Source organism: Leiobunum rupestre, chromosome 11 (assembly GCF_980474605.1).
Source record: "Leiobunum rupestre chromosome 11, qqLeiRupe1.1.hap1, whole genome shotgun sequence".
NCBI lineage: Eukaryota > Metazoa > Arthropoda > Arachnida > Opiliones > Sclerosomatidae > Leiobunum > Leiobunum rupestre.
Window position 1 is genome coordinate 40,804,064 of NC_143394.1, and position 25,302 is coordinate 40,829,365.

General features: G+C 32.6%; 1 protein-coding gene across 3 annotated transcripts; it reads left to right on the forward strand.

Moving 5' to 3' along the window:
• Positions 1-1,983: 1,983 nt before the first annotated feature.
• Abd-B (Homeobox protein abdominal B) lies at positions 1,984-21,865 on the forward strand. 3 transcript variants are annotated; one of them, XM_090163724.1, is made up of 5 exons: positions 1,984-2,344; positions 3,139-3,502; positions 6,366-7,144; positions 20,189-20,525; positions 20,635-21,865. In XM_090163724.1, the coding sequence occupies exons 2-5, from the start codon at positions 3,339-3,341 to the stop codon at positions 20,678-20,680; spliced, it is 1,326 nt and encodes a 441-aa protein (XP_090019850.1). In that variant the 5' UTR covers positions 1,984-2,344; positions 3,139-3,338; the 3' UTR covers positions 20,681-21,865. The 3 variants fall into 3 exon arrangements, with proteins under 3 accessions (XP_090019850.1, XP_090019851.1, XP_090019852.1); XM_090163725.1 differs by lacking the exon at positions 1,984-2,344 and having other exon boundaries at positions 3,056-3,502; positions 20,210-20,525; XM_090163726.1 differs by lacking the exons at positions 1,984-2,344; positions 3,139-3,502 and adding an exon at positions 4,637-4,881.
• The last annotated feature ends 3,437 nt before the right edge of the window (positions 21,866-25,302 follow it).

The following is a 25,302-nucleotide window of genomic DNA, read 5'->3' on the forward strand; positions in this document are numbered from 1 at the left end:
TTAAACCGACAGAAAAGGCGGACTCTCACGTCGATAACCGTCACTTTAAACACACCCACACCCATCCATCTAACACTAAAGTTTCGTGACGAAATGTCAAAGAGACACGGAAATTACCATAAAATTGTTACATTTCAATGCTTTAAAAATACAATAAACACTCCTTCATTTCCATAAAATAATATAATTAATTAAATTAATAGCGACAATTAAATTAAGAAAGGGTATTAAACCCGGAAATTATATATTCATAAGGAGTTTACAGGAGTTGAAATTAGGCTCTGGTTTTGATGAGCAACCATTTTTGGGTTTATTAATTGAATAAAGTATTAAGAAAATTTAAAAATATTATTATTTAGAAAATAATTAATAATCCGTACAAAAATGGGATTTCACATGTAATTCTAAAAACAGTGATTAAGCACACTAAATATTAGGTAAAAGATAAGATATGTGATCATAAAAATCACAAAATGGCGCTTAATTAAATATATAGAAAATGAAATGGTCCGACTTCCAAGCAATCGTCTGCTATCTTGAGCTGCTTTAAATGCAGACGATCAATAAGTTTATTTTATGCTAAGAATTAACGTAGTAAGCCCAGTTTAAATATTAATTTTGGTTAATTAAACCAGTTTTTATCGTGGCTGATAAGCTTCTTCTGAAAATCGTATAAGGTGTTATTGCCGCTGTATGAAACAAAAAGCTACAGCCGCCGCCGAAAAATGGATGACGTTCACCAAGAAAACAAACACACTAAAAAATTAATTTAAGAAATCCAATTTGTTCTGTCAATAGATAATTTAAAATGTTATTAGATAAATTAATTTAGTTAATTAATTTAAATTGTTATAAATAGTCAATGAAGTATGTAAATTATTATTCAAGGTAGGACTTAGTATCGAAACCACGCGCATTTTTCGTAATTAGCTTAATATTTATAAGTAATTATTCCATTTTTGATTTGATGTTTTCGATTTCTTCTACTATTTTTCTCAAACGACGTTTGATCTGGCCTATTTTGGACCTAAAAACGCCTGTACAAGTGTTCAACGCGCAACGCTCCGGCGTTCAAGGAGAAGGGAGCTACCAGGGTTTCGCCTACTAACATTTTCCTTACGAAACGCCTGTAAAAGTGTTCCACACGCAAAGCACCACTACGAAATATTCATTTTGTTTCACGAATGAAGTAACTATTGCCGGTATTCACGAGATATTTAGACAAGATGGACGAAGGAGTCAATGATGACGTCACGAGAATCGTAGCTATGGAACTAAAATAAAAACTAATACATCTTAACGTGTCGTTTTTCAAGCTATCATCGGCCTACTCGAATGTTCATTCCAAGCAAATTTAACGACATTTTCCCCGAACGGATACTCAGCAATCCAATAAAGTTTTTAATTCCTTCAGAGCTCGCTTCGCGTGTTAGACCATAGTTTTTAACGCACGAAAACTATTTGTCCCTGAAAAATAAAACTTTTAAAGCTTAGTTGTATGAAGGGCTCACTCTTTTTTATTTAGGCATAAAACTTTCACGACCATGTTTAAGTGAAATAATAAAAATACTGGTACAACGCGTATACCTTAAAAGAAAATTTACGCCCGTCATTCTAAATATACATTACGCTAATACAGAAAAAACGCCCGTGCAATAAATGATATTTCATTGTAAATTTGTTTAACACTTATTTAAACGCTTTATTTTTTATTATTATTATTTTGTAAAATAAAAAAAAGTAATAATAAATAGGCCATCAAACTAGCTGTCATATCTATTGGATAAAAAGATAATAAAATATTTTTACTATCAGAGTTTATACGCGAGCGGTGAAACGACGGTAAAGCCTATCATATAGTCACATAACGAATTAAAAACTTTATGGTGTTGATTGGGAGATATATCCAAAAGTTTTCTCCTAGCTTAAGATCTCAGTTCATTTTGTCACTCGCACCCAGAAGGAATCGACGATTTTTCCACAGATTTAAGAAATAATATTTCGGCGGATTTATAAACGAGAAATATGTCGGTTTTCGTCAATTTACGAGGCAAGAAAAAATATATTTTCTTTCGTGAAGGAAATCTTTCATCCCGACTTTTGATTTATGACCGATTCTCGAAAACCTTTTATTGCCGGCGTGCACTTTCTCAGCGTGCTGTGGGTTTTTTTTCTACAAAAGAGAAAAATTGGCGCAGTTTTTTCTACCGATACTCAAATAATGGATTTTTTGGAGGATTGGAAAACTGAAATATTTTTCGTCTAATGGATACAAAACTGTGGGTTTCCCTCGACGAAATATGAAAGTGGTGGGAGTACCATTTGGAATAGGAGGAAATTAAGGGTAAGTACTTTAAGAAAATATTTTCCTTTACACGGGTCAAGCATTTTGCAATTTCACTTCAATACATCATGAATAAATGAGGAAAAAATTATAATTTTGAAAAATTGTTTGGGATACAATTGTGTTTATATTTGTTGCGTCAAATTTGTAATGGTTTATATTTGTTGTGTCAAATTTGTAAGGGTTTATTCACAGTACTCCCAAAAATTCGGTAATTACGTCCAGGAGTTGATATAATACTTATAATATAATAATATAATACTTATATTATACGATTTTCACATCAATTTGTTGCGTCAAATTTGTAAGGGTTTATATTTGTTGTGTCAAATTTGTAAGGGTTTATATTTGTTGTGTCAAATTTGTAAGGGTTTATATTTGTTGTGTCAAATTTGTAAGGGTTTATTCACAGTACTCCCAAAATTCGGAATTACTTCCAGGAGTTGATATAATACTTATAATATAATATAATAAAATACTTATATTATACGATTTTCACATCAATAAAAGTTCAATTTCAAGTTTATTTTTCACAATTATGTGTTACAATTTTTAGGGTTTTGAAGGGCCAAGTCAATAGTGATATATATTATACGATTTTCACATCATTAAAAATCAAATGATATCAAATTATCGTTACACGTGTTTCCAAATAAATGTCTTCTATATATATTTAACGATGGTATATCTTTCGAAGAATATCATACAAATATTACAAAAATTATATCTTCCGATTCAAACCGAAACGCAGTTTGTGAAAATGAGTTATTACATTTAAATGATAATTTTATAAGTTCCAGCTACTTTCTATAAATCGGCAATAGTTGTACGAGGTAGATAAGACACTGATAAAAGAGAATGGCGTAAAGCCTTGAAGAAGTAACACCCCCCCCCCCCCCGTCACGAAGGCCCTCCGCGTACAACAACGAATGGTATGATTGGAGAGACGCTGGTGGTTCAGGGGGTACTCCGAGGGTACTAAGAGATATCGAGGATGAAATGGCTCGAGGCCATGCCAGAGAAAGTGGAAACCTATCCGCCAGAAAAAACGAAAAGAGGAACGGGTGAAAAAGCGTTCGGAGTCAAATACAAGCGGAAAATACCGAGTGTTTGGACGTCCATCAACCGACGGTCCAACCACTGTTACTTCGGAAAAGGGTAAGCACATTTCAATTGATTTCTCTCACTTCTAAAGGGTTGGTCTTTAACCAACGTTTTGGACTAGAAGATCTATTTGGTCCGACCGTCCGAGTTTCGCGTCTTTATTTAATTTTAGATTTTTTCGCGTGATTTATCATTATTTGCATTGCAGTCCATAGGTGTGTTCTTATTAACTTAATATAAGCAGGCCCAATGGCAGAGGGGGATGGAAGCGGGTATAAATTTACCAGGGCCCGTGCATGGTGTATTACACACAAAAGTTTTACTGAGAGTTATTCTCAAAGACAAACTGCATTACGGGCTTCGTCGCCGTTTTGCGTCCGCTTGCTAACGCGTCACAAGTAGCCTTTGACAGCGCCCCGCTAGGGGGAGATTTTCTTCTGGTGATGACGTCATTCTGTTACTAGCTCTCGGTAAAATATTCCCGAAAGTGACAAACTTATGGAACAATATTATAGACTGAAAGGGGGGGGGGGGGGGTGGAAGAGGCCCTGAATTTAAAAAAACTAATTTTTTGAGATCATTAACGAAAATTAATAATTGCAAAGGTACAATAATTAATCGCGCAAATATAACTACAAATTGATCAATTTAGTTTCATTTATTTAAACCATTTTACGCCTTCACCAAAAGATTTATTTAAAGATGGGTAGAGGTCGGGGACGGTTAATCATTATCCATGATTAAATTGATTATTTTCGGGGAGAAATGTTAACAAAGAAATTCACCGGTTAATATTTCGGAAAATGATTAAAAAACATGTATTATTCGTAAAATTTTAGCTTTTTATCGAAAAAAACGTCGTTTTTCTGATTAATTTTACAAATTTATCAAACAATTAATCGGATAATACAGAAATATAAATTACTTGATCAAAACGTTTTACGAATAATTTTGATAGCTTTATCTATTGAATAAAAGTTAACCATCCCCGACCTCTAAAGAACTTAGTCTCCGATAGATGGCGCTAGAGCGGCGGTTGGCGAGGAAGGCGGAGTATTGGAGAAAAATGTAGTCGGCCATTTTGGGGAGCGAAGGGGGTTGAAGGAACGTGGAAGAGTCGTCCGCCGCCGCCGCCGCCGCCGCCGGGGGGGGGGGAGTCGGGGGGCGTCAGAATAGCAATGGCAGCGAGGCTGGAACGCTGAAAAGGCGGCTTTGGCCGAACGAAGCTTCTTCAATCTGGCGCCGTCGAAGTGTGGCGGCTCTCGTCGCCTTCAGTGGAAAGGAGTCGTTTTGCCGGCTGAAGACCTCCCAACAGCCTCCCGAATTCAACTCTAATAATCTTATTTAAGTCGCGAATTACTAATATCCCAAATGGAACTAAAACGCGCGTCGTTCATCCTAAACAAACCAAAATAATCTGGTTCTTCGTATAGGTGGGTTTTTTAAACTATGTCTTCTTTTCAACTATTACGTTTATGATGGAACGAAAAATAGTCAAGACGAACCTTTTTTTGGCACGTTTTTCGGAACTCTGTACAGATCGCGAACGCTGATATTATCTAAACTATAACAAAAAGAACAACGGCTTTCTTTTCAAAGTCGAAAAAAAAAACCAGCTGCGAGAGTACAATTATAATCGTTCGCTATCTTCGTAGCTTCTTTTGGCTGCATCCAGTAAAAAGAGAATTTTCTTCGCGAAGAAACTGCGCCGATAATATCCGAATTGGCTTTTTTACTTTACGACAAAGGAGCCGCGTCTGGGTGCCATAAACTAATTCGCAGCGGCCCCACTTCGCTGTCCGGTCCCGCGTTTTGACGGGGTTGGAGCCGATGCCTCGGGCTATTGGGCTAAGCAAGGACGACACTCGGACCTTTTCGCCTGCCTCTTACCCGTTTTAGAAAAAGGACCATTTTGTACCCTTAAGGGGATAATATTGTTCTCGAAAAAAACAGGATTTTTTTTTGAAAGCAAGAACAATTTAAAGTATTCCTTTTTAGATACCGACAAATGTTTAGGCTCGTTCCTTTTTTCGGATGGATGAGGGGTATTTCTTCCACCCACTAAAAATAACCTTTACCCCTACCACCCTTTTTCGAAGCGTGGTCGTCCTCGCCCCCCCCCCCATAAATAGAAGAACACCCCCTACTTTTAATGGACAATGTTATAGGGCATAAACTGCAGCGCCTGTTGCCCTATGGACGAACGTTAAAACGAGCGTTGTGTTTTTTACTTACGCGTAAGAACCGTTTTGACTTCAATACGATTTCCGAGAAATGACCCTATAGCGTAAATGAAAGTGAGAAGAAGGTTATAATCGGCTACGAACGTACATTGTCGATTTAAACAATCGTAAGTTCTCGGCGGCCACAAAATTTTAGCTTTGAAAATAATGGTCCAGTTCAAAAACCGATAACTTAATTTACGAGCAGTTAGAGCGTTATTTAGTGACTCGTAAAAAAAGAGTCTATGGCGCTTCTACGGTTTTTCTCAACTCTTTTATTTTTACGATTGTTTAACCTTTTTTTTCTTTTAAAACGGAAAGTCGAACATTTTCTAATTTAATTAAGTGTCGCGGATAACTGTACACGCTCTGGTCGCTTATCCGTAGAGCACTCTTTACAATACGACTGATAATAAAAACGAATGTTTATCGCTGATTTAGTCGGTCATAAATCAGCGACGCGTCCATACTGATTAACTTTTAACGCTGGGACCTACCGCGTCTAATGTATTGTAATTAATGCGCTGCCGATTACGAAATTGAAACCACCCGCGTGTTTTGCCCAAAAAAATAACGGGTACTCCGGGTTCACCTCGCGTGGTTTTCAGCGGGATATTTTTCCAATTTAGAGGGCCGCTTTTGGAGGGGTACCTTTAATTAATGAGATGGAAAGAATGTATTTTCGTTTCTTCTAGGTCGTACCCGAAAAAGCGGGAGGAAGGAAGGAAGAGATATTTGGGCAAGAGGGGTCGATTCGTTGTAGCGATGAACGGGACGCTCGTGTACGAGGACCATTCCAGCCGTTCGAGCCTGGATCCGGTGTCTCCAACGCAGAACGTCTCTTCGGCGGTCGCGGCCGGCCCGCTGCACATTCCGGCCAAACGGGTCACCTCGGCACTGGCCGTCACCTACGCTCACGCGGCGGACTGCGGGGTGGACGCGGCCGCCGGCGTGATTCGACACGGTCACCCCGCTGCCGGTCAGCCATGGGGTTACGACAACCACCCGACTTTCGACGGACACCACGTTTCGCAATATAATCAGACTCTCTGTAACGTTCGCGACGGAATGACCGCCGCCGGCTACTACTACAACGACCACACGGCCCGCGCGGCGGCGGCGGCTGCGGCGGCGGCAGCCGTTGACCGCAAACCGTCGCTGAAATTCTGGTCGAACTCTTACGAGCTGTCGGGCGGCGGAGGAGCGCCGGGAGCCAGCGGCAGCGCGGTGTCTCCGACGGACGCCTGCCAGTCGTTCGCCCCGCAAACGTGGTGCAACTACGCGCCGTACGGCACGAGGATGGACGCGCACCCGGCCCAACCCGCCGTCTCCTACTTGGCCGCGGCGCCCGACGACCGAGCGACCAGGCCGACTCTGGACGGATTCGGACACCACCCCGACAGCTACGCCTTGAGGAGTTTCGGCACGGCGGTCGAGGGACACTCTACCGCCGCTTACGTGCCAACTGCGACAGGTAAATATCACTCTCCGAAACCCGTTGACAATTCCCCTCTTTATCCCAACCTGGAATGATTTACCGTTTACGACTGTTGGTGAGCCGCGCTACAGAGCTACAACTACATTTTATTTACCTTAAAACTAGAGCTCGGGGAAACGGATAAATTAAGCACCAAAATTTCAATTTATCGTAAAAAATTCGATTAACTGTTCATTTATGGATATTATTCGCGACTATTATACGATTTAATACGCAAAAAATTAAATTTTAATTCGGATAATATTCGGATATGGTTATAAAAGAAATGAACGGAAAATTGCTTATCCGAGCCCTACTTTTAACTATAATACTATCACGAATCGAACTAGTTTTTAATGTTACGAAAATATTACGCCATATTGGCTCAAGTTTGTTCCGCGAAAACCTAGGCCTATTTCAAATATCTTCGTGTAAAAGATAAATTGATTTATTACGTTGTTAAATAAGTTATAATTAAGGCAAAATGTAGAATATTCTAGGGAGTAGGTCAAAATAGACTTAACGCCTGTAAAAGTGTTCCACCCGCAATGCAGCAAATTCGTGTCTAAATAGAGTACCGTTGTTAAATAAACTTAAAGGCCTTGACATTCCCGTAAACGTTTAGTACACTTTCACAGTGTTTTTTTATTACGATTTTATTTAATTATAACCGTATTTTTTATAACCATAAAAATATTTTTTAAGGATAGCATTATAAACAAAATAAAAATAAACATTAATTAATAATTAATAATAATTTGACCTGTTAATAATTAATGTTATAATGAATAATTACAATATATTTGCGTTTATTATTATAACTATTATAAGTTATTCGTAATTAATTAACTAAAATATCGTAGCATATTTTAATTTTTATTATTTTATTTGAAAATATGAATTATTAATAATTACGATATATAAATCAAAAATACACAGCTTCTATTACAACTTTAATTAACATTAATTACTAAAATAGGGTTAATAAATAAGTAACATTTCCCTCAAGATTGCATTTCACTTATGAAATTGTAGAAAGTACATCAGTATTGGAGCTTATGCATTAATAAAATGTATTTATTTTTATTTTTATTTATTTAATTTTAATAAATAACGTTGAACAGGTTCGAGTGTATAGATTTTGATTATTCTATTGTTTACCACATAAATTAAATTTAAATGGTCAAGGAACTGTTTAAAGTAAACGAAAACTAATTCTGATTAAGCTTCATTTGAAAGCCAATCTGGACACTGTACGTTTGGGACGTGATCGGGGATACTACAGAGGTTAAGAAGAGGACTCTAGAAGTTTGAATAATAACTTCGGAAGTCACGTTAATATTTTACTTTTCCCCATTGTCGAATATTTAACAACTTCGGTTGAGCTTACGTGACACCAGAAGTAAATGAACCCAAGTTATCGAAATAGAGCTCAGAATGAAAATGATGAGAAAATCGAGTCAAATAAAAGCTAATTTCCAACCCCGTTTTTAGACGCGATACATTGCACTTGGGAATTGTGGGTATAGCTACTTCTATGTATATAAAATTGTTTCATAAAAACCAAAACTTTTTTCGGTCTAGAAGCACGCAAAATTTTAAATTCGAGGTCAAAATGTAACTTCGTATGGAAAACGCCTCCAGCATGGGGAGTTCATTAACTTTTGGTGACACCTCGTAATAGTGTTCCGATAAAAATATTTAAAATAATTATTATTTTCCAACTCAACAAATCGGGACAGACTTATGACAAGTTGTTAAAAATCGTGAATACTTGTTTGAATTGAAATTCGTCTAGGCCTTGTACAATTAAGGCAAATTTGTCGAAATAAGTAAGAGTATACAAAAAGAGACATTTTTGGTACAGCACTCATACCCATACATAACGCCTATTTTAATATTGTCCAAACGACGTTTAAAATTTTTGCGTCTGCCCTGGGTTAGCGAAAGGTGTGCAATTCGTAAAAATTCGATTTGAAACGTTCTTGATTGTGTTATTCGGCGAACCGATTTTAAACGTCGATTTACTCGTCGACGTTGTTTTTTACTTGTGAGCGCTTGCTTAACCTCTCTATTAGACCGATAACGACAGAAAAGAAAGAGTATAAAAGTGGTAGAACCAGCTGATTAGGAGGGAACGTGTGTGGTAGAGCGTTGAATGATATAAGCGGCGAAGCTGACACGCACCTTCGTTCGGAGTACACGATCGAGTTCGTTTTCGTTCCATCCAGGTAACCTTTTAGATCGCCCGATAAATATATTTTCCCCTTATTTTCAAAATTAAAAAAAATAAACTTATAAATACCAAAACTTTACCACGATGGTAAATTGAAATTATTTTTTTAAATTATTATTAATATTATTATTATTAAAATTATTGGTATTAATATTATTGTTATTAAAATTATTGGTATTAATATTATTGTTATTAAAATTATTATGATTAAAATTATTATGATTAAAATTATTGTTATTAAAATTATTATGATTAAAATTATTATGATTAAAATTATTACGATTAAAATTATTATGATTAAAATTATTCTGATAAAAATTATTCTGATTGATTAAAATTATTGTTATTAAAATTATTGTTATTAAAATTATTGTTATTAAAATTATTATTATAAAAATTATTATTATTAAAATTTCGATACATTTAAAGGCATCACTATACATTCCTTATTTTCCGTTTTTTTGTAACATTAAACCAATATAAAAACAACTGATCTCTCAATTTAAAACCGGGTGAAAGTAGCTATTATATCAGAAATTATATTTAAAAACCACAGAGTTATAGTACAATTAAAGTATATATGTTCTATTGTCCCTTTTGTCTCACACCAAAGTGGACACTTATTAAAATTATTAGTATTAATATTATTAGTATTAATATTATTAGTATTAAAATGATTAGTATTAATATTATTATTATTAAAATTATTATTATTAAAACTATTAGTATTAAAACTATTAGTATTAAAATTATTATTATTAAAACTATTAGTATTAAAACTATTAGTATTAAAATTATTAGTATTAAAATTATAAATATTAAAATTATTATTATTAAAATTATTAGTATTAAAATTTTTATTATTAAAATTATTATTATTAAAAGATTAAATTATTTATTTAAAATTAAACAAAGTAAATACATTTTTAAATGTAGGATCTCGGTACAAAGTAGTAAGAATAATTTGAAAATATTGAAAATGATTTTAATAATAATAGTTTTTAAAAATAATATTGGATTACCTTTGAAAGAATATAAACCAGTAACAAGATAGACAAATAGAAATTCACAATATCCAAGTAACTCAAATTGTATTACACGAAAATAATCTGTATCCGTTACAATAATTGCAAAAAGTGGAAGTACATATATAGCCTTCCTTTTTCGTATGTGTCTCTTATTTCCCTTTAAAAATGAATGCTGCTTTTCGAAACTAGATTATTGACATTGTCTTGGTTAGGCGGGCCACGAAGAGAGTCAGTGCTACGAAGCTGAGGTCTCTCTTACGAATGAAAGGTCATAAACAAAGGTTACGACTCGAAAGGCGTTAACTTTTATACTGCCATCATAATAACGTGTATGGAGTATTAATTCTGGCAATAAGCTTCAAACGCCTATAGCTCATTTTCTTTGTTTTACGTCCGTAGAGTAGCCACTTAGGCCCTTCCACAATATGCTAAGACTAGACTCAACTTCAATCCCTGTCTACGAAAGTTCTTTCGTTTCTCTTAAATATACAGGGTGTTTCAAAAGGTTATGCCAAAATTTTAAGGAGTTGTAGTGGGTGAGTTGAGAAGTATGCCTGTTTTTTCCCGTTTTCCCTTACGATGAGTTAAAAGAGCGCCAGAGAGATTCCAAGTGTGGCCTACTAGCCCTTGGAAGTAGGCTGCAACAAGCGCAAAAGCAAGCAGCAGGGACTTTAAATACTGTTTAAGTTACCTTTTTACGCTGGTTACCTCGATTTGTTTTTGTACCTATCACACGAACCCAAACCTTAATGTTCGTATTTCCCTGCTGCTTGGTTTTGCGCTTGTTGCAGAATATTTCCAGGGGTTAGTAGCGCCGTAGTGTCAAGTATTGGAAAGATTTCTATCCAAATACTAAACACCTGCCAAATATTAGCGTACGACTTTAGGCCTAGTGTTCTTAGCTCGTCACTGTCGTCAATGCTTACACCTTAATTTCCATTTTGACTAGGCATTTTTAAATTTATAATCTATTTAAACCTTCACACAAACTATAAATGCAAAAACATTAAAGCGAACTGCCTATTTAAATTAATTAAATCATTACCCTTTTATTTTTATTCCAATACAATTGTTATTGAATAATCTAAAGCCTATTAAAATTCCAAAAGCCTCACTTCTATTAAAACAGCAGAGCAGACTACGGAATGCGGGTCATCTGACATTTTTACGCGCGTGTTTTGTATTTGGATATAAATATTTCGAGATTCTCTCGGTAGGAGCGCTGACGGGCGATGCAAATTGTGAAACCGGGGACACTGACATTCTCGACCAGCTGTGACTTGGCTCTGTACTAGAGCTGAGTTGTATGATATCGTCTATCGTATATTTTGCTATAGACATATTTCGACACTAGGGGGCTCTGTGCTGAGAACTAAACCTTGATAGCTCTGAAAAACAATTTTTCCTAAATGACACACTTATTGTTATTATGTTACTTATGACCTTAGTTAGTATTGGCTAGACTTTTCCCGATAAGGTTTTTTGGGTATGACATCAAATCTACATCACTTCACACGCATTATCAATGACTATTTAGACTTACTGACACACTTGGAATATGATTATAGACTTACGGTTACGTGCGCAACTTCTTAACCAGTAAAGTATTCAATAAATTTACAATAAACTTAATTTTTCTTAGGAGACTGAACATTTTTCTATAATCTGCTGAAACATTTCGTTTGAAATATTACGGGATAAGATAGTATCAGTTAGGAAACCTAGATGGCGTTGGTGCTCCGTACTGGACGTCTTCACCCAGATATTGAGAGTTCATATAATTAAATCAATTTAACAGACTGATTAAGTAAAGCTGGTGTAACGCAAAATAAGCCTAAATCATAATTATACCGTTAATTTAAAAAATATATAAATATTATATTTTTATCAATTCTGCAGTTTTCGCAAATTCCTTTAAATATTTTTACCATACGATTTAGCTAGATAATTTATAGCCAAAAATAGTTTTTCTTTTAGTCATTTCCAATAGAATTTTCCATAAAATGTTCGTTACGGTAAGAAGGGGAAGGAAAACTGTTTTTGCAAGGATGATTTAGAACAACGTAATATATATAAATATTACTCCTTGTTTTTACCCTCGCTCGACTCTTGAGCTCGTTATGTCGTCTGTTACCGAGTGTAAGTATTTACACGGCGTATTAAAATGAATTCAAGTGATATTAATAAATTTGTTGTATCAAATGTTTAAAGTATAAATGTATTTCGTTTACTTAACTAGTCATAAAAGGAGAGGAACGAAAGATTTAGTACGGTTTCGATGATATTTAACAGTTTATAGCCTCGTGAACTAAGGCTTAACATTTCATTAACAGCCACAGTTGTGTATCAGGTATTCAGGTAAAGAATGTTGTTTATCATAAAATACTAGCTATTAAATATTGAAGCATTAACAATACTTTCACAGAGTTGATACGAGAATTGCAATAATAATTCATTTAATTAGTATCGAAAATAAATTAAAAACAGTTTGAACTCCAAAGTCACTAAGCGTAACCCGAGCTCCATGTAAAATGTTTGGGGAAATCTTACCGGAAAATGCAAAAAGTACAGCCAACTTTTTGTTTAGTTTTAGCGAAATTGGTTGTGGGTGACGTAGAAAAAACGCGGAAAGAACGTAGAAATATTTTATGGAAAGGCCAAATATCGGGACTTTGCTAATTTTCAACATGAGTTGGAGACTTGAGGAAAAATCCAAACAAGACGTGATTGTTCGAGTTCCCGCGATTAATATAAGGTAATGTGCGCAACCCATCTACGTTTTCCGAGCGTCGACCATTAACGGGAACCCCGCGCTCGTAGGTGCTTCGCTAGGTCGACGTAAACAATGTAGTAAACTTAGTTCTGTTTTATATTTATGATTATTGAATTTTTCTTGTCTGGATATGATTACCCTTTCAATTTAATAATTTAAGTTAACATGGGTATTCATTACTTTTGTGCGTACGTACTTCAAAGGTTGTCCCCAATTGTTGAACTGATTCCTTGGTTTTTAGTTCGATTAATGTAGTAAAGTTAAATTCGCTACATTTTAAAACTTAATGAGTATAAAAGTTTTTTAATTTTTAACATTTTAGCCTAATATTCCTCCTATCTATCGGAAACCAGATACTTCGGCTTAGCGGAAGTCTCGCATATTTTAGACACTAGAGGGCACTGTGCTGAGAAAACATCTTGATTACGAAATATCTATGAAAATCAGTTTGATTGTAAATCTCGTTTAATTGTCATACTTATTGATATTATGCCACTTATGATAACAATTAGTTCTTTTTTTAAAGTAAAGTGACCGTCTGGTTTAAATGTGGCTCTGACGTCACAGTCTCTTACTGTTACAAGTCTACGAGCGCGCGCTATACACTCACGAGGATAATAGCTTTTTCTAGTGCACGCGCGTGCAAATCGCTCGTGCGAAGAGCAACATTATTTAGCAATTTGGGAAAGACCACTTTTTATTTTATAAAATCAACTAAATAAAACTAAATAAACCAAGCAATCACTTTAGTACAGCCGTGAAACTTAAATTTAGTTATTATACAGAAGTGTGTGAGATAATTTTTAAACGTCGTAAAATCTAATTATTAGGCTAGCTACTGATCCACACAAGTAATTTTCATAGACTGAATTGGTCTACTTTCGTAACTATTGATAACTATTATGTCAATATGTGTTTCAAGAGTACCTACAATTACCAGAAATTTCTCCCTAGCAAATCACCAAAAATTTTCAAGATCGAATTTTAAAATTTCGAAATTTGTCAATCACAATCTTACTTATTTATGAACCATATTTTTAGTAGCTAATACCCAAGGCTTCACCTTGGTTAGGCCCAAGTCATCGACCGACTTTTAAAGCCATTAATTCAAGTGGACGGGTTACAATGCCACGCGAGCGAACAGCTCCCTACACTAACTATTACCGAATTTACCATTACTGTTAGTATGGCAATATTTTGTTTAAAATATCCCTAAAGATTGTAATTTTTTCGTTTAACATTGGCAGGCTTATTAATACATTTTGAACTGTGATGCGTTGTATGTGAAGGCAAGTTCCCTTACAAGGAGAGTACCCGAGGTGTTTATTGCCGATTTTGTTCAAAGTCGGCCGTAATGTAGACCTATTAGAGATATGAAATTTCCCAAAAGGAGACGTTGCACTACCCATTCGATTTGCCATGGCAACCGAAAATGTTTTTTACCATTTAAAACAAAAATAAGATTTTTTCCTTATTTTACCCAAAAATTGTTAGAATTTTACTCCAAAAATATTCCAATTTACCCATTACCCAAACTTGATGAAATTTACCTGAAACCGAGAAAATCCCATGCTTTTTAAATGGAGATTTTTTTGTTTAAAGTGGTCAAAAATATTTTCGGTTGCCATGGCAAATCGAATGGGTAGTCCAAATTTCATATCTCATATAGGTCTACATTACGCGCGAACCAAATCGGCAATAAACACCTCGGGTACTCCCCTTGTTAGTGGGATACTTCTGTCGTAAGAAAAATATTATATACTTTTGGTTATAGCAAATGCGTATCTATAGTTAGGATAAAAGGCAGAATAATGGTCAACATTTGCTGTACGAGGTGAAAAAGCAATAACCGGTCGGGCGAGTTATAAGTAGCCCGTATTTCCTCGAGCGTTTCTTACGAGAGCTAACTATTGTCTGTTATCATTCCATATGCACGTTCGCTTTCTAGCTGAACTAAACTTACCTTTCTGCTCGATTGCCTTTACACAATATTGTCAGATTCCACATCAATCAGTATAATAAGGGGTAAATTAAAATCTAATCAAAATATCAAACTTGGTATATTATGCGTAATAACAAGACGTTTTTTAATAGATGAAACCAATATTGCAACTTTTTACTTACCATAATTATAATGTATTAATACAAAAAAATAATAATTTAAAATTATAATAAACATGATGTTTAAAATTTATGATAAAAATGCTTAAAAATTATGATAAAAATAATGTTTAAAAATTATAATAAAAATAATAATGAAATAATAATTAAAAATTGTAATAAAAATATTGTTTAAAAATTATAATAAAAATAATAATAAAATAATAATTAAAAATTGTAATAAAAATATTGTTTAAAAATTATAATAAAAATAATAATAAAATAGTAATTAAAAATTGTAATAAAAATAATAATTAAATTATTATAAAAATAATAACAAAAATAATAATTAAAAATTATAATAAAAGTAATAATTAAAAATTGTGCTACAAATAATAATTAAAAATTATAATGAAAATAATAATAAAAATAATAATAAAAATAATAATAAAATAATAATTAAAAAATTATAATAAAAATAATAATAAAATAATAATTAAAAATTGTAATAAAAATAATAATTAAATTATTATAAAAATAATAACAAAAATAATAATTAAAAATTATAATAAAAGTAATACTTAAAAATTGTGCTACAAATAATAATAAAAATAATCATAAAAATAATAATAAAAATAATAATTAAAAAATTATAATAAGAATAAAAATAATAATTAAAAATTAGAATAAAATAATAATTCAAAATTATAATTAAAATAAGAATTAAAAATTATAATTAAAAAAAGAATTAACAATTATAATTAAAATAATCATAAAAATAATAATTAAAAATTATAATAAAAAATTATAATTATAATAAAAATAAAAATTTAAGAAACAAAAAAAAACATAGTAATACATGTTTGTTTTTAACAGTAGATATTTTTAATTTTTGTAGTATTTAAAAAAAATTGTGTTAGTTTGAATAACTCAGTTTTCTTATTTAAAACGTAAACACATTTTGCGCGGGAATATTTACTTATTTATAAAACATATTTTCGTAGTTTTAGAAAGTCAATATTTCGCTACGCATAATTTTTCTCCCTCGAGTTAATTTTAAATATACGATGCAAAATTTATATATTACACCGCGTAGGGATATTTACTTATTAATAAATAATATTTTCCATCTGCAGATAATCTTAGGTAATCATTATGTGATGTATTTCACCAAGCGCCATTTTTTCCTTTCGAATCGCATTTTGAAAAATCAGAGGGAGCCTGTGAAAGTGCGTGTTTCAGGAGAATTACATTAGCGGTATAGGCTGGTAAATACTTCGCTCTCACTTATACTATATACTTCTGGTCTTATTTATCGAAACACTTTAGCTAGAACAGTTAATTTAGTGTAAATCTGCCGCATCAAATTCATTTGTTCAATATCATAGAATGGAAACACGCCAAATTTCGGACTAGAAACAATCGGGGAATAGGTCCGAACGGTGGAACAAACGTTCGAATTTCATTCGTCCGAACCGCCGAAATAACAAATGTTTCAATTGTTCGAATTGGACAACTTGTTTGATTCATTCGTCCGAATCGGTAGCATCACTTGTCCGAATTCTGTCGCTAAATTAGTATTTCTTATTGCTGTTTTTTTTACCGTTTTTTTTTAGTGCTAGAATAAAAAATAAAAAACTACATTGTAAATATCGTTGTTTGTTAGTAAGTGGGAATTGCGTTGAATGTTGTGGATATTTTAGGTTAGGTTAGGTTCACGTTAATGTTACTATTTTCTTATATTAATAATATTTAAAAAAAACAATTAGTAATGTTTGCAAAAACGGACAAACGATTATTCGAAGAAATGAAATTCGCCAGTAAAGTTAACATAAATTGAACGACTAAATCACCAACAAAAGTTGTGATAAATTTTTCGGGCAAATGCAATACGTTTTCGGACATACGATCCTGTTTTCCGGCATTCGGACCAATGATCATTCGGACATTTGTACCACCGTTCGGACGAATGAAATTCGAACAAATGTACCCAAATCAAACAATCAAGACACGCCATCTGTATCCGGTTTTGGGAAATATACTTATACATAGTTACGTAGACCATTGTTCCAAGAAGGGTATTTCGTTCTAATATAGAAAGGCTAGCTGCAGCTATGTATTTATTTATCCAATAAAACAACAATAGGCGCTTAAATAAAACATCTTCCCAGAAATTGCCAAGAAGTAATATTTCCGATAGCCAGGACTCATAAGTTACTATTTATATAGTGCTTGTTGAAATATTAGAAAGCTGGAAACTTTCTCGAACGTAACATCGGTTGTTTGCTAAGCCTTAAAATGCCAAAAAAATTACCTGGTTAAAAGGAAACACTTGTTGCATACCGTAATGCAAAAGAAATACGTTTAGTTCTAAAGGAATTAGTTTTCATCTTTTTCCGAAAGATAATTTCATACGAAATGAATTAACTCTGCCTCCATGAGAAGCCTTAAAATTGCCCGGTAATATAAAAATATTCCGTATAAATTTAATTATTTATACCATAAGAGGATAATAATAATAATAATATTATCTTCTTATACTTAGTTTTAGTAACATTATCTATTTTACCTTAAAATATGTTATCGAAAATTAACATTAGTATGTTCCTTATACACGTGAGCCGACGCGTTTCTTATCTGACGCAAAATTCTCATGAGGGCAAAAACGCGTCTCCAATTGGCTTAAATATGACTTTTTGGCGAGCCATTCTAACCCTTTAACCGACCGACCGGAAATAGTTCCTTCCCAGATGAATTTGGAGATTGGAGTGGAAACCGAGTATCTTTTATTGAAGCGTCCACTGCTATTAAATTTCTCTCAGATCACAAGTTTGTAATTAAGTTTCACATAATTGTGTTACATTTTTACTCAGGGCCGTTTCTACAATGACCACATATTTTTGGTGGTCTTTAGGCTAACAAGGAGAGTATCCGAGGTGTTTATTGCCGATTTTGTTCAAGGTCGGGCGTAATGTAGTGTTAAATGGAACCACCTATGGACTGCATTGTAAAGGATGATAAAATTAGCGAATAACTAGATTAGTTCATAATAAAAAGGGATAATAAAGCTAAGCCCTAAACAAATTTGAAGAAATTTAAAAACTTACTAATAGCTCTTACCGATAGGTCTTCGAGTAATGTAGACCTATATGAGTTATGAATTTTCCCAAAAGGAGACGTTGCACTACCCATTCGATTTGCCATGGCAACCGAAAATGTTTTTGACCACTTAAAACAAAAATAATATTTTTCCCTTATTTTATCCAGAAATTGTATCAATTTTACCCCAAAAATGTTACAATTTACCCAAACTTGATGAAATTTACCTAAATGTGGTCCAAATTACCCATTTCGTGATTTTGAAATTTAAAAATTTTCGTGAAACCGAAAAAATCCTATGTTTTTTTAATGGAGATATTTTTGATTTTAAGTGGTGAAATAAAATTTCGGTTGCCATGGCAAATTGGAAGGGTAGGGCAACGTCTCCTTTTGGGAAATTTCATATCTCATATAGGTCTACATTACGCCCGATTTTTAACGAAATCGGCCATAAACAACTCGGGTAATCTCCTTGTAAGTCAGTCGAGGTAATAGTGGTTCTTAGCCAAGTCATCATAGTGAGCGTGTAGGATAATTATTTTTTAAATTTCACATTTCTCTAGCTAGGGTTAGATATGACGTTGATTCTGCGTTTATTATTTCGACTGCCTGACATACTTATGAAAAATAATTAAAGACTAAGTTATGGTCAGGTTAAACAAGGAAATTTTCGTTTCATTCTCTCATTATTAATTTCTTAATGACCTTATTTTCTTCACTATTTGTCAAATGCCTATTTAAACACCCTAGATGTATTAAAAATTCTGCGCTATAATTTTCAGTTATGAAAATTAATTGAGAAATTAATTAATTAATGTTAATTAAGAAAAATAGGAGCTACTTTCCTGGTATAAGCGGCGAATGCTTACACCGCTTCACGCACCATTTTTTAACGAAGTGTGTAGGATTATTTATTTATTTATTTATTTGTAAAGAATATTTGTTTGGGTAGCATATTTGTTTTTATTTATTTGTAAAGAATATTTGTTTGGGTAGCATATTTGTTTTTATTTATTTTTAAAGCATATTTGTTTGGGTAGCATATTTGTTTTTATTTATTTGTAAAGAATATTTGTTTGGGTAGCATATTTGTTTTTATTTATTTTTAAAGCATATTTGTTTGGGTAGCATATTTTTTTTTATTTATTTGTAAAGAATATTTGTTTGGGTAGCATATTTGTTTTTATTTATTTGTAAAGAATATTTGTTTGGGAAGCATATTTGTTTTTATTTATTTTTAAAGCATATTAGTTGGGGTCGGGAAACGTATTTTGAACAATCAGGGTGTACCCGTGAAGATACACCGTTTCGAACGAATAACATTATTATATAAAAATTGAAATATTTATACGGTAAATTGGAACAGTAGCACCGCCCCTCCCTTAGTTCCACTGAAAGTACATTTTAAGGAGATTCAAATGGTGCAAAAATTATTCCCCGAAAAGCATTATTGCTTTGAAAATCATCTTGGGTACATATATAAACCGCATTAACTATATCTCCTTAAATATTAATTCCCGAAAAATAATGTTTCGCATTAAAACAAAAGAAAAAACTAGCGAAATTTGCTGACTAGTAAGTAAAACCTCCCGAGACACAAATTTTTCTGAAACAATTTGGCGCTTCAGACCAAAGTTGCGTACGTAAAAGTACACCAGTAAAAGAATTTCCCGCTTATATCAAATTGATTTAGGCCGGCGTGGTTTTATTATCAAAATAATATTTTCTAAATTTGCATTTACAAATACGCCTATCAATTAATTGATATCAGATCTCTGTTAACAGTTTGTCCTTTTTACTTAAAGGAATGCCGGTTTTCGTTTCAGTGGCCGAAGCCGTGGCGAGCAACCCGCTGGAGTGGACGGGGAACGTGACGGTGCGGAAGAAGCGCAAGCCGTATTCCAAGTTCCAAACCCTCGAGTTGGAGAAGGAGTTCCTGTACAACGCTTACGTGTCGAAACAGAAACGCTGGGAACTAGCCAGGAATCTCAACCTGACCGAGAGGCAGGTCAAAATATGGTTCCAAAACCGAAGAATGAAGAGCAAAAAGAACAGCCAACGCAACGCGGAGAACAACCAAAACAACAGCAACACCAACGGTTCCTCGCATCACGCGCATCACCATCACCACCAACTCCCCAAGTAAATAAATACATTTCTCATATCACCATAAATATCCTTTACATCCACCCGAATATACACTCAATCGTTATACTTAAAAACGTTTCGACATCGGGTGTATTTTCAACAGGCGTTATCAGCAAGTTAAAAACGAGTACGGCTCGACGCTAGGATAGAGACTAAGAAAAGGAGTGCTATTGAAATATAAGCCTGAAGTATACTTCAGTATCCGAAAATACTCAGAAGATATTATTAGCAAACTCGTACATACCACCGATTACCGATTGATGTCGGTACGCATCGAGAACTAATTTGACTAAAATAAACAAAATCCGGTGTCCATTTTTTATTTTTTAAAAAATAAACTAAAAAAAAACGTTCCATTGAAAAAAAAAACTAATATTGAAAAAAATAAAGTGAACATTTCAGTGAATCGTATAATATGAAAATGTTATTATCAACTACTCGTAGTATTATGAGGTGCTGTATACGCGTTGGAATTCCGCGTAGTATGGACTATAAATTATATTATATTATATTTACCTCACCCCTCCCCCCTTCTTATAAAAGTGTTTTCGAAAGATCTCCAAAATTCTCATAACGTGAAAGTTATTAGTTAAAGTTTTCTCTCTGTAGATAATAAACAGGTTAGGCTCTAATACTTAGTGTGTATATCTCTCAACAAAAAGTCAGAAACAACCTATCGACATATTAATTAAATTAATTAATGATTGTACTAAACGCGTACTGTAAAGGTCACTAGTGGCTAATATCTCCTGGTCAAAACCATTTTTTACAGTGTCGTCAATTAATTATTTTATTGAATATTACGGTTTATTTTTATTGATTTTAAATCGTTTAGTTTTCACTCAAAAGTAAAATAATTTTAAACCTTAATTTTACCATTAATTTAATATAATATTTCCTTCGATTTACAGCCGAATTATTTGTTGTTAAGCTCCTAAATTGTAATCGCTCAATAGATTTATATATTATGAATTATATTACAACTAAATGCGCAATTGACGTCATTGTGACTTGGGTGATTAATGACCAGTGAAACTTACAAAGAGAAATAACGCGCGAACAATAAAGAGTTAATTATGTGGGAAGGATCAAATAACTCTTCCGCGTTTCTAATTGTCGTTTCTTAATAGGGCAAAAAACCACGTAGCTCAAAATAAATACGAATATAATACTCGCTGCATACCACGCCCCAATCTCTATATAATTCTCAACTTTCTCTGTCTGTTCAAGAAGAAAAAATAAAGAAATGGCTGTAGATGTAAATAGCTGTAGTTTGAAGAAAAAAAATATCTCGATATCGAGAAAAAAAAATAACATTTACCATCCAAAAATGTACAGTGTCGTAATTTCAAACATTATGGTTGTAAAACAAATTCGATTAAAAAAAATGTGAAACAGAAATTTTCCGTTTAATTTATTTGTCTTACAGGAAATTCAAATCTGACGTCGCACGACCCAATTAAAGTTTAAGCGTGCTAAGGAACTCGTAAATTTAATTAAATTCTTGCCAGCGTTTCGCAACCCCCCTCACCCCGCGGAGCGTGTAGAACCGGAATGAAATGGTAACCGTCTAATAAATAAGAGTCATTTGTCAGACAAATTTCCAACTTTAGCCGGTTTTCCGCGGAGGTTTTTATCGAAAGAGTGGTACATCATTGTGACTAAAGAACGCGGTTTCACTTCAATTATTTCGACTTTCGGGGTTAATATACTTTACTCGTACTTAAGCGTGGCAAAGAAAGGCCTAATTTAAAAGATGGTGCTTAAGTTACAGGAAATAAAATATTTCTGATACTCTACACCTCTATATTTTGGAAACATACTGGTACAAATTTTTATGTCTCTGTCACTTTAAAACTTAAAAGTGGTGTACGAATTTCAACTGATTTTAGATAATTGTATTTTTTTATTACGTCATTTTAATTTGGAGCCCATCGGTTCGAAGAATAGCTACATTTATTTGGAACTATTAGACTGAAAATTGAAGGCACCCGGGAGTTTAAAAAATTTTCCAATCGGGCTAAAAAATTAAAACTAGGGAAAACGTTTGAGCGAATGACTTTTAATTTCCCCAAAATACCTTTGGAACTACGGGCCTGGTTTTCCAAATCCAACCGCATTTTTTTGCAAATATATAAACTACATTTTTATAAAACATTAAACTCCATTTCCCTAAATATATTTACTATATTTTCCTAAATCTATTAACTACATTTTCCCAAATATATAAACCATATTTTCGTAAATCTAAAAACTACATTATCCTAAAACTATTAACAACATTTTCCTCAATCTAATAACTGCATTTTCCCTAAATCTAATAACTACGTTTTCTTAAATCTATTAACTGCATTTTCTATAAATCTAATAACTACGTTTTCTTAAATCTATTAACTACATTGTCCTAAATCTATTAACTACGTTTTCCAAAATCTATTAACTACATTATCCTAAATCTATTAACTACATTATCCTAAATCTATTAACTACGTTTTCCAAAATCTATTAAGTACATTGTCCCGAGGGGCAGTTCACTCCAATGATTATTAGGACACCCCTCGTATGGTTAAATCATGATTAGATTAGATTAAAATTAAATTTGTAGCTTTGGCTGTACGAAGATTAAAAATGATTAAATCATGACTAACTTTTTAATCATGATTATTAGGACACCTTGTAACAAAGTGATCTGCCCCTCGCATTGTCCTAAATCTATTAACTACGTTTTCCAAAATCTATTAACTACATTGTCCTAAATCTATTAACTACGTTTTCCAAAATCTATTAAGTACATTGTCCTAAATCTTAACTACGTTTTCCAAAATCAATTAAGTATATTGTCCTAAATCTATTAACTACATTATCCTAAATCTATTAACTACGTTTTCCAAAATCTATTAGGTACATTGTCCAAAATCTATTATCTACATTATCCTAAATCTCTTAACTACGTTTTCCAAAATCTATTAACTACATTATCCTAAATCTATTAACTACGTTTTTAAATCTATTAAGTACATTGTCCTAAATCTATTAACTACGTTTTCCAAAATCTATTAAGTACATTGTCCTAAATCTTAACTACGTTTTCCAAAATCCATTAAGTATATTGTCCTAAATCTATTAACTACATTATCCTAAATCTATTAACTACGTTTTCCAAAATCTATTAGGTACATTGTCCAAAATCTATTAACTACATTATCCTAAATCTATTAACTACGTTTTCCAAAATCTATTAACTACATTATCCTAAATCTATTAACTACGTTTTTAAATCTATTAAGTACATTGTCCTAAATCTATTAACTACGTTTTCCAAAATCTATTAAGTACATTGTCCTAAATCTATTAACTACGTTTTCCAAAATATATTAACTACATTATCCTAAATCTATTAACTACGTTTTCCCAAATCTATTAAGTACATTGTCCTAAATCTATTAACTACGTTTTCCTAAATCTATTACCTTCGTTTACCAAAATCTATTACCTTCGTTTACCAAAATCTATTAACTACGTTTTCCAAAATCTATTACCTTCGTTTACCAAAATCTATTAACAACGTTTTCCAAAATCTATTGACTAAATTTTTCTTAAATCTATTAACTATATTTTTTTAAATTTATTAACTAAATTTTTCCTAAATATATTAACATTTTTCCTAAATATATTAAAATGCTTCCTAAATCTATGAACATTTTTCCTAAATCTATTAACTACATTTTCCCTAAATCTATTAACTACATTTTCCCTAAATCTATTAAAATTTTCTCTAAATCTATTAACATATTTCTTATATCTATTAACTACGTTTTCCCAAATCTATTACTTTCGTTTACCAAAATCTATTAACAACGTTTTCCAAAATCTATTGACTAAATTTTTCTTAAATCTATTAACTATATTTTTTTAAATTTATTAACAAAATTTTTCCTAAATATATTAACATTTTTCCTAAATATATTAAAATGCTTCCAAAATCTATTAAAATTTTTCCTAAATCTATTAACTACATTTTTCCTAAATCTATTAACATATTTCCTATATCTATTAACATATTTCCTATATCTATTAATTACATTTTTCTTAAATCTATTAATATTTTTCCTAAATCTTTAAACATTTTACCTAAATCTTATACATTTTACCTAAAGCTTTAAACATTTTACCTAAATCTTTAAATAGTTTGCCTTAATCTTTAAACAGTTTTCTCAATCTATTAACTTCATTTTTCCGAAATCTATTAACAACATTTTTCCTAAATCTATTAACATTTTTCCTAAATCTATTAACATTTTTGTTAAATCTATTAACATTTTTGTTAAATCTATTTATTACTAATGTAAACTACAGTTTTCTTCGGGATATGCTCTGCATGACCTAATGGAAGACCATCGATTTTCGGAGCAATCTGTTGTTATAGGTCACGGAAAAGTCTGTCATGGATATATTCATACGCTATTTGGTGGGAGAGCAAGTGGAAGCTAAGCCCAGATCATTAAAACAAGATAGCCACGTTTCTACATAAAATGGCATATTAATATGAACGTAAGTCTGCATGCGTTCACTATGACTAGAGCCAATAATTTTGCAAAACATTTTTAGCCAAGACGAGTCGCAAACCGAGTCAGCGTAAATGGAGAAAATATTTCGACAAAAAATTGGCGACACAATCGCATTGTTGAGCACGTTTTAAAGACCGGCCAGTTTTTGTGACAAATATTTAAATATAATTATTTTTAGTAAAATGAACCAAACTAAATGTTAA

What these genes read in the sequence shown, in the direction of transcription:
- Abd-B (XM_090163724.1), top strand. Translation starts at nt 3,339, where the DNA reads ATGAAATGGCTCGAGGCCATGCCAGAGAAAGTGGAAACCTATCCGCCA. An exon ending in TTACGTGCCAACTGCGACAG is followed by an intron (nt 7,145 to 20,188) that starts GTAAATATCACT and finishes TTTTACTTAAAG; the next exon opens with GAATGCCGGTTTTCGTTTCA. An exon ending in CATCACCACCAACTCCCCAA is followed by an intron (nt 20,526 to 20,634) that starts GTAAATAAATAC and finishes TATTTTCAACAG; the next exon opens with GCGTTATCAGCAAGTTAAAA.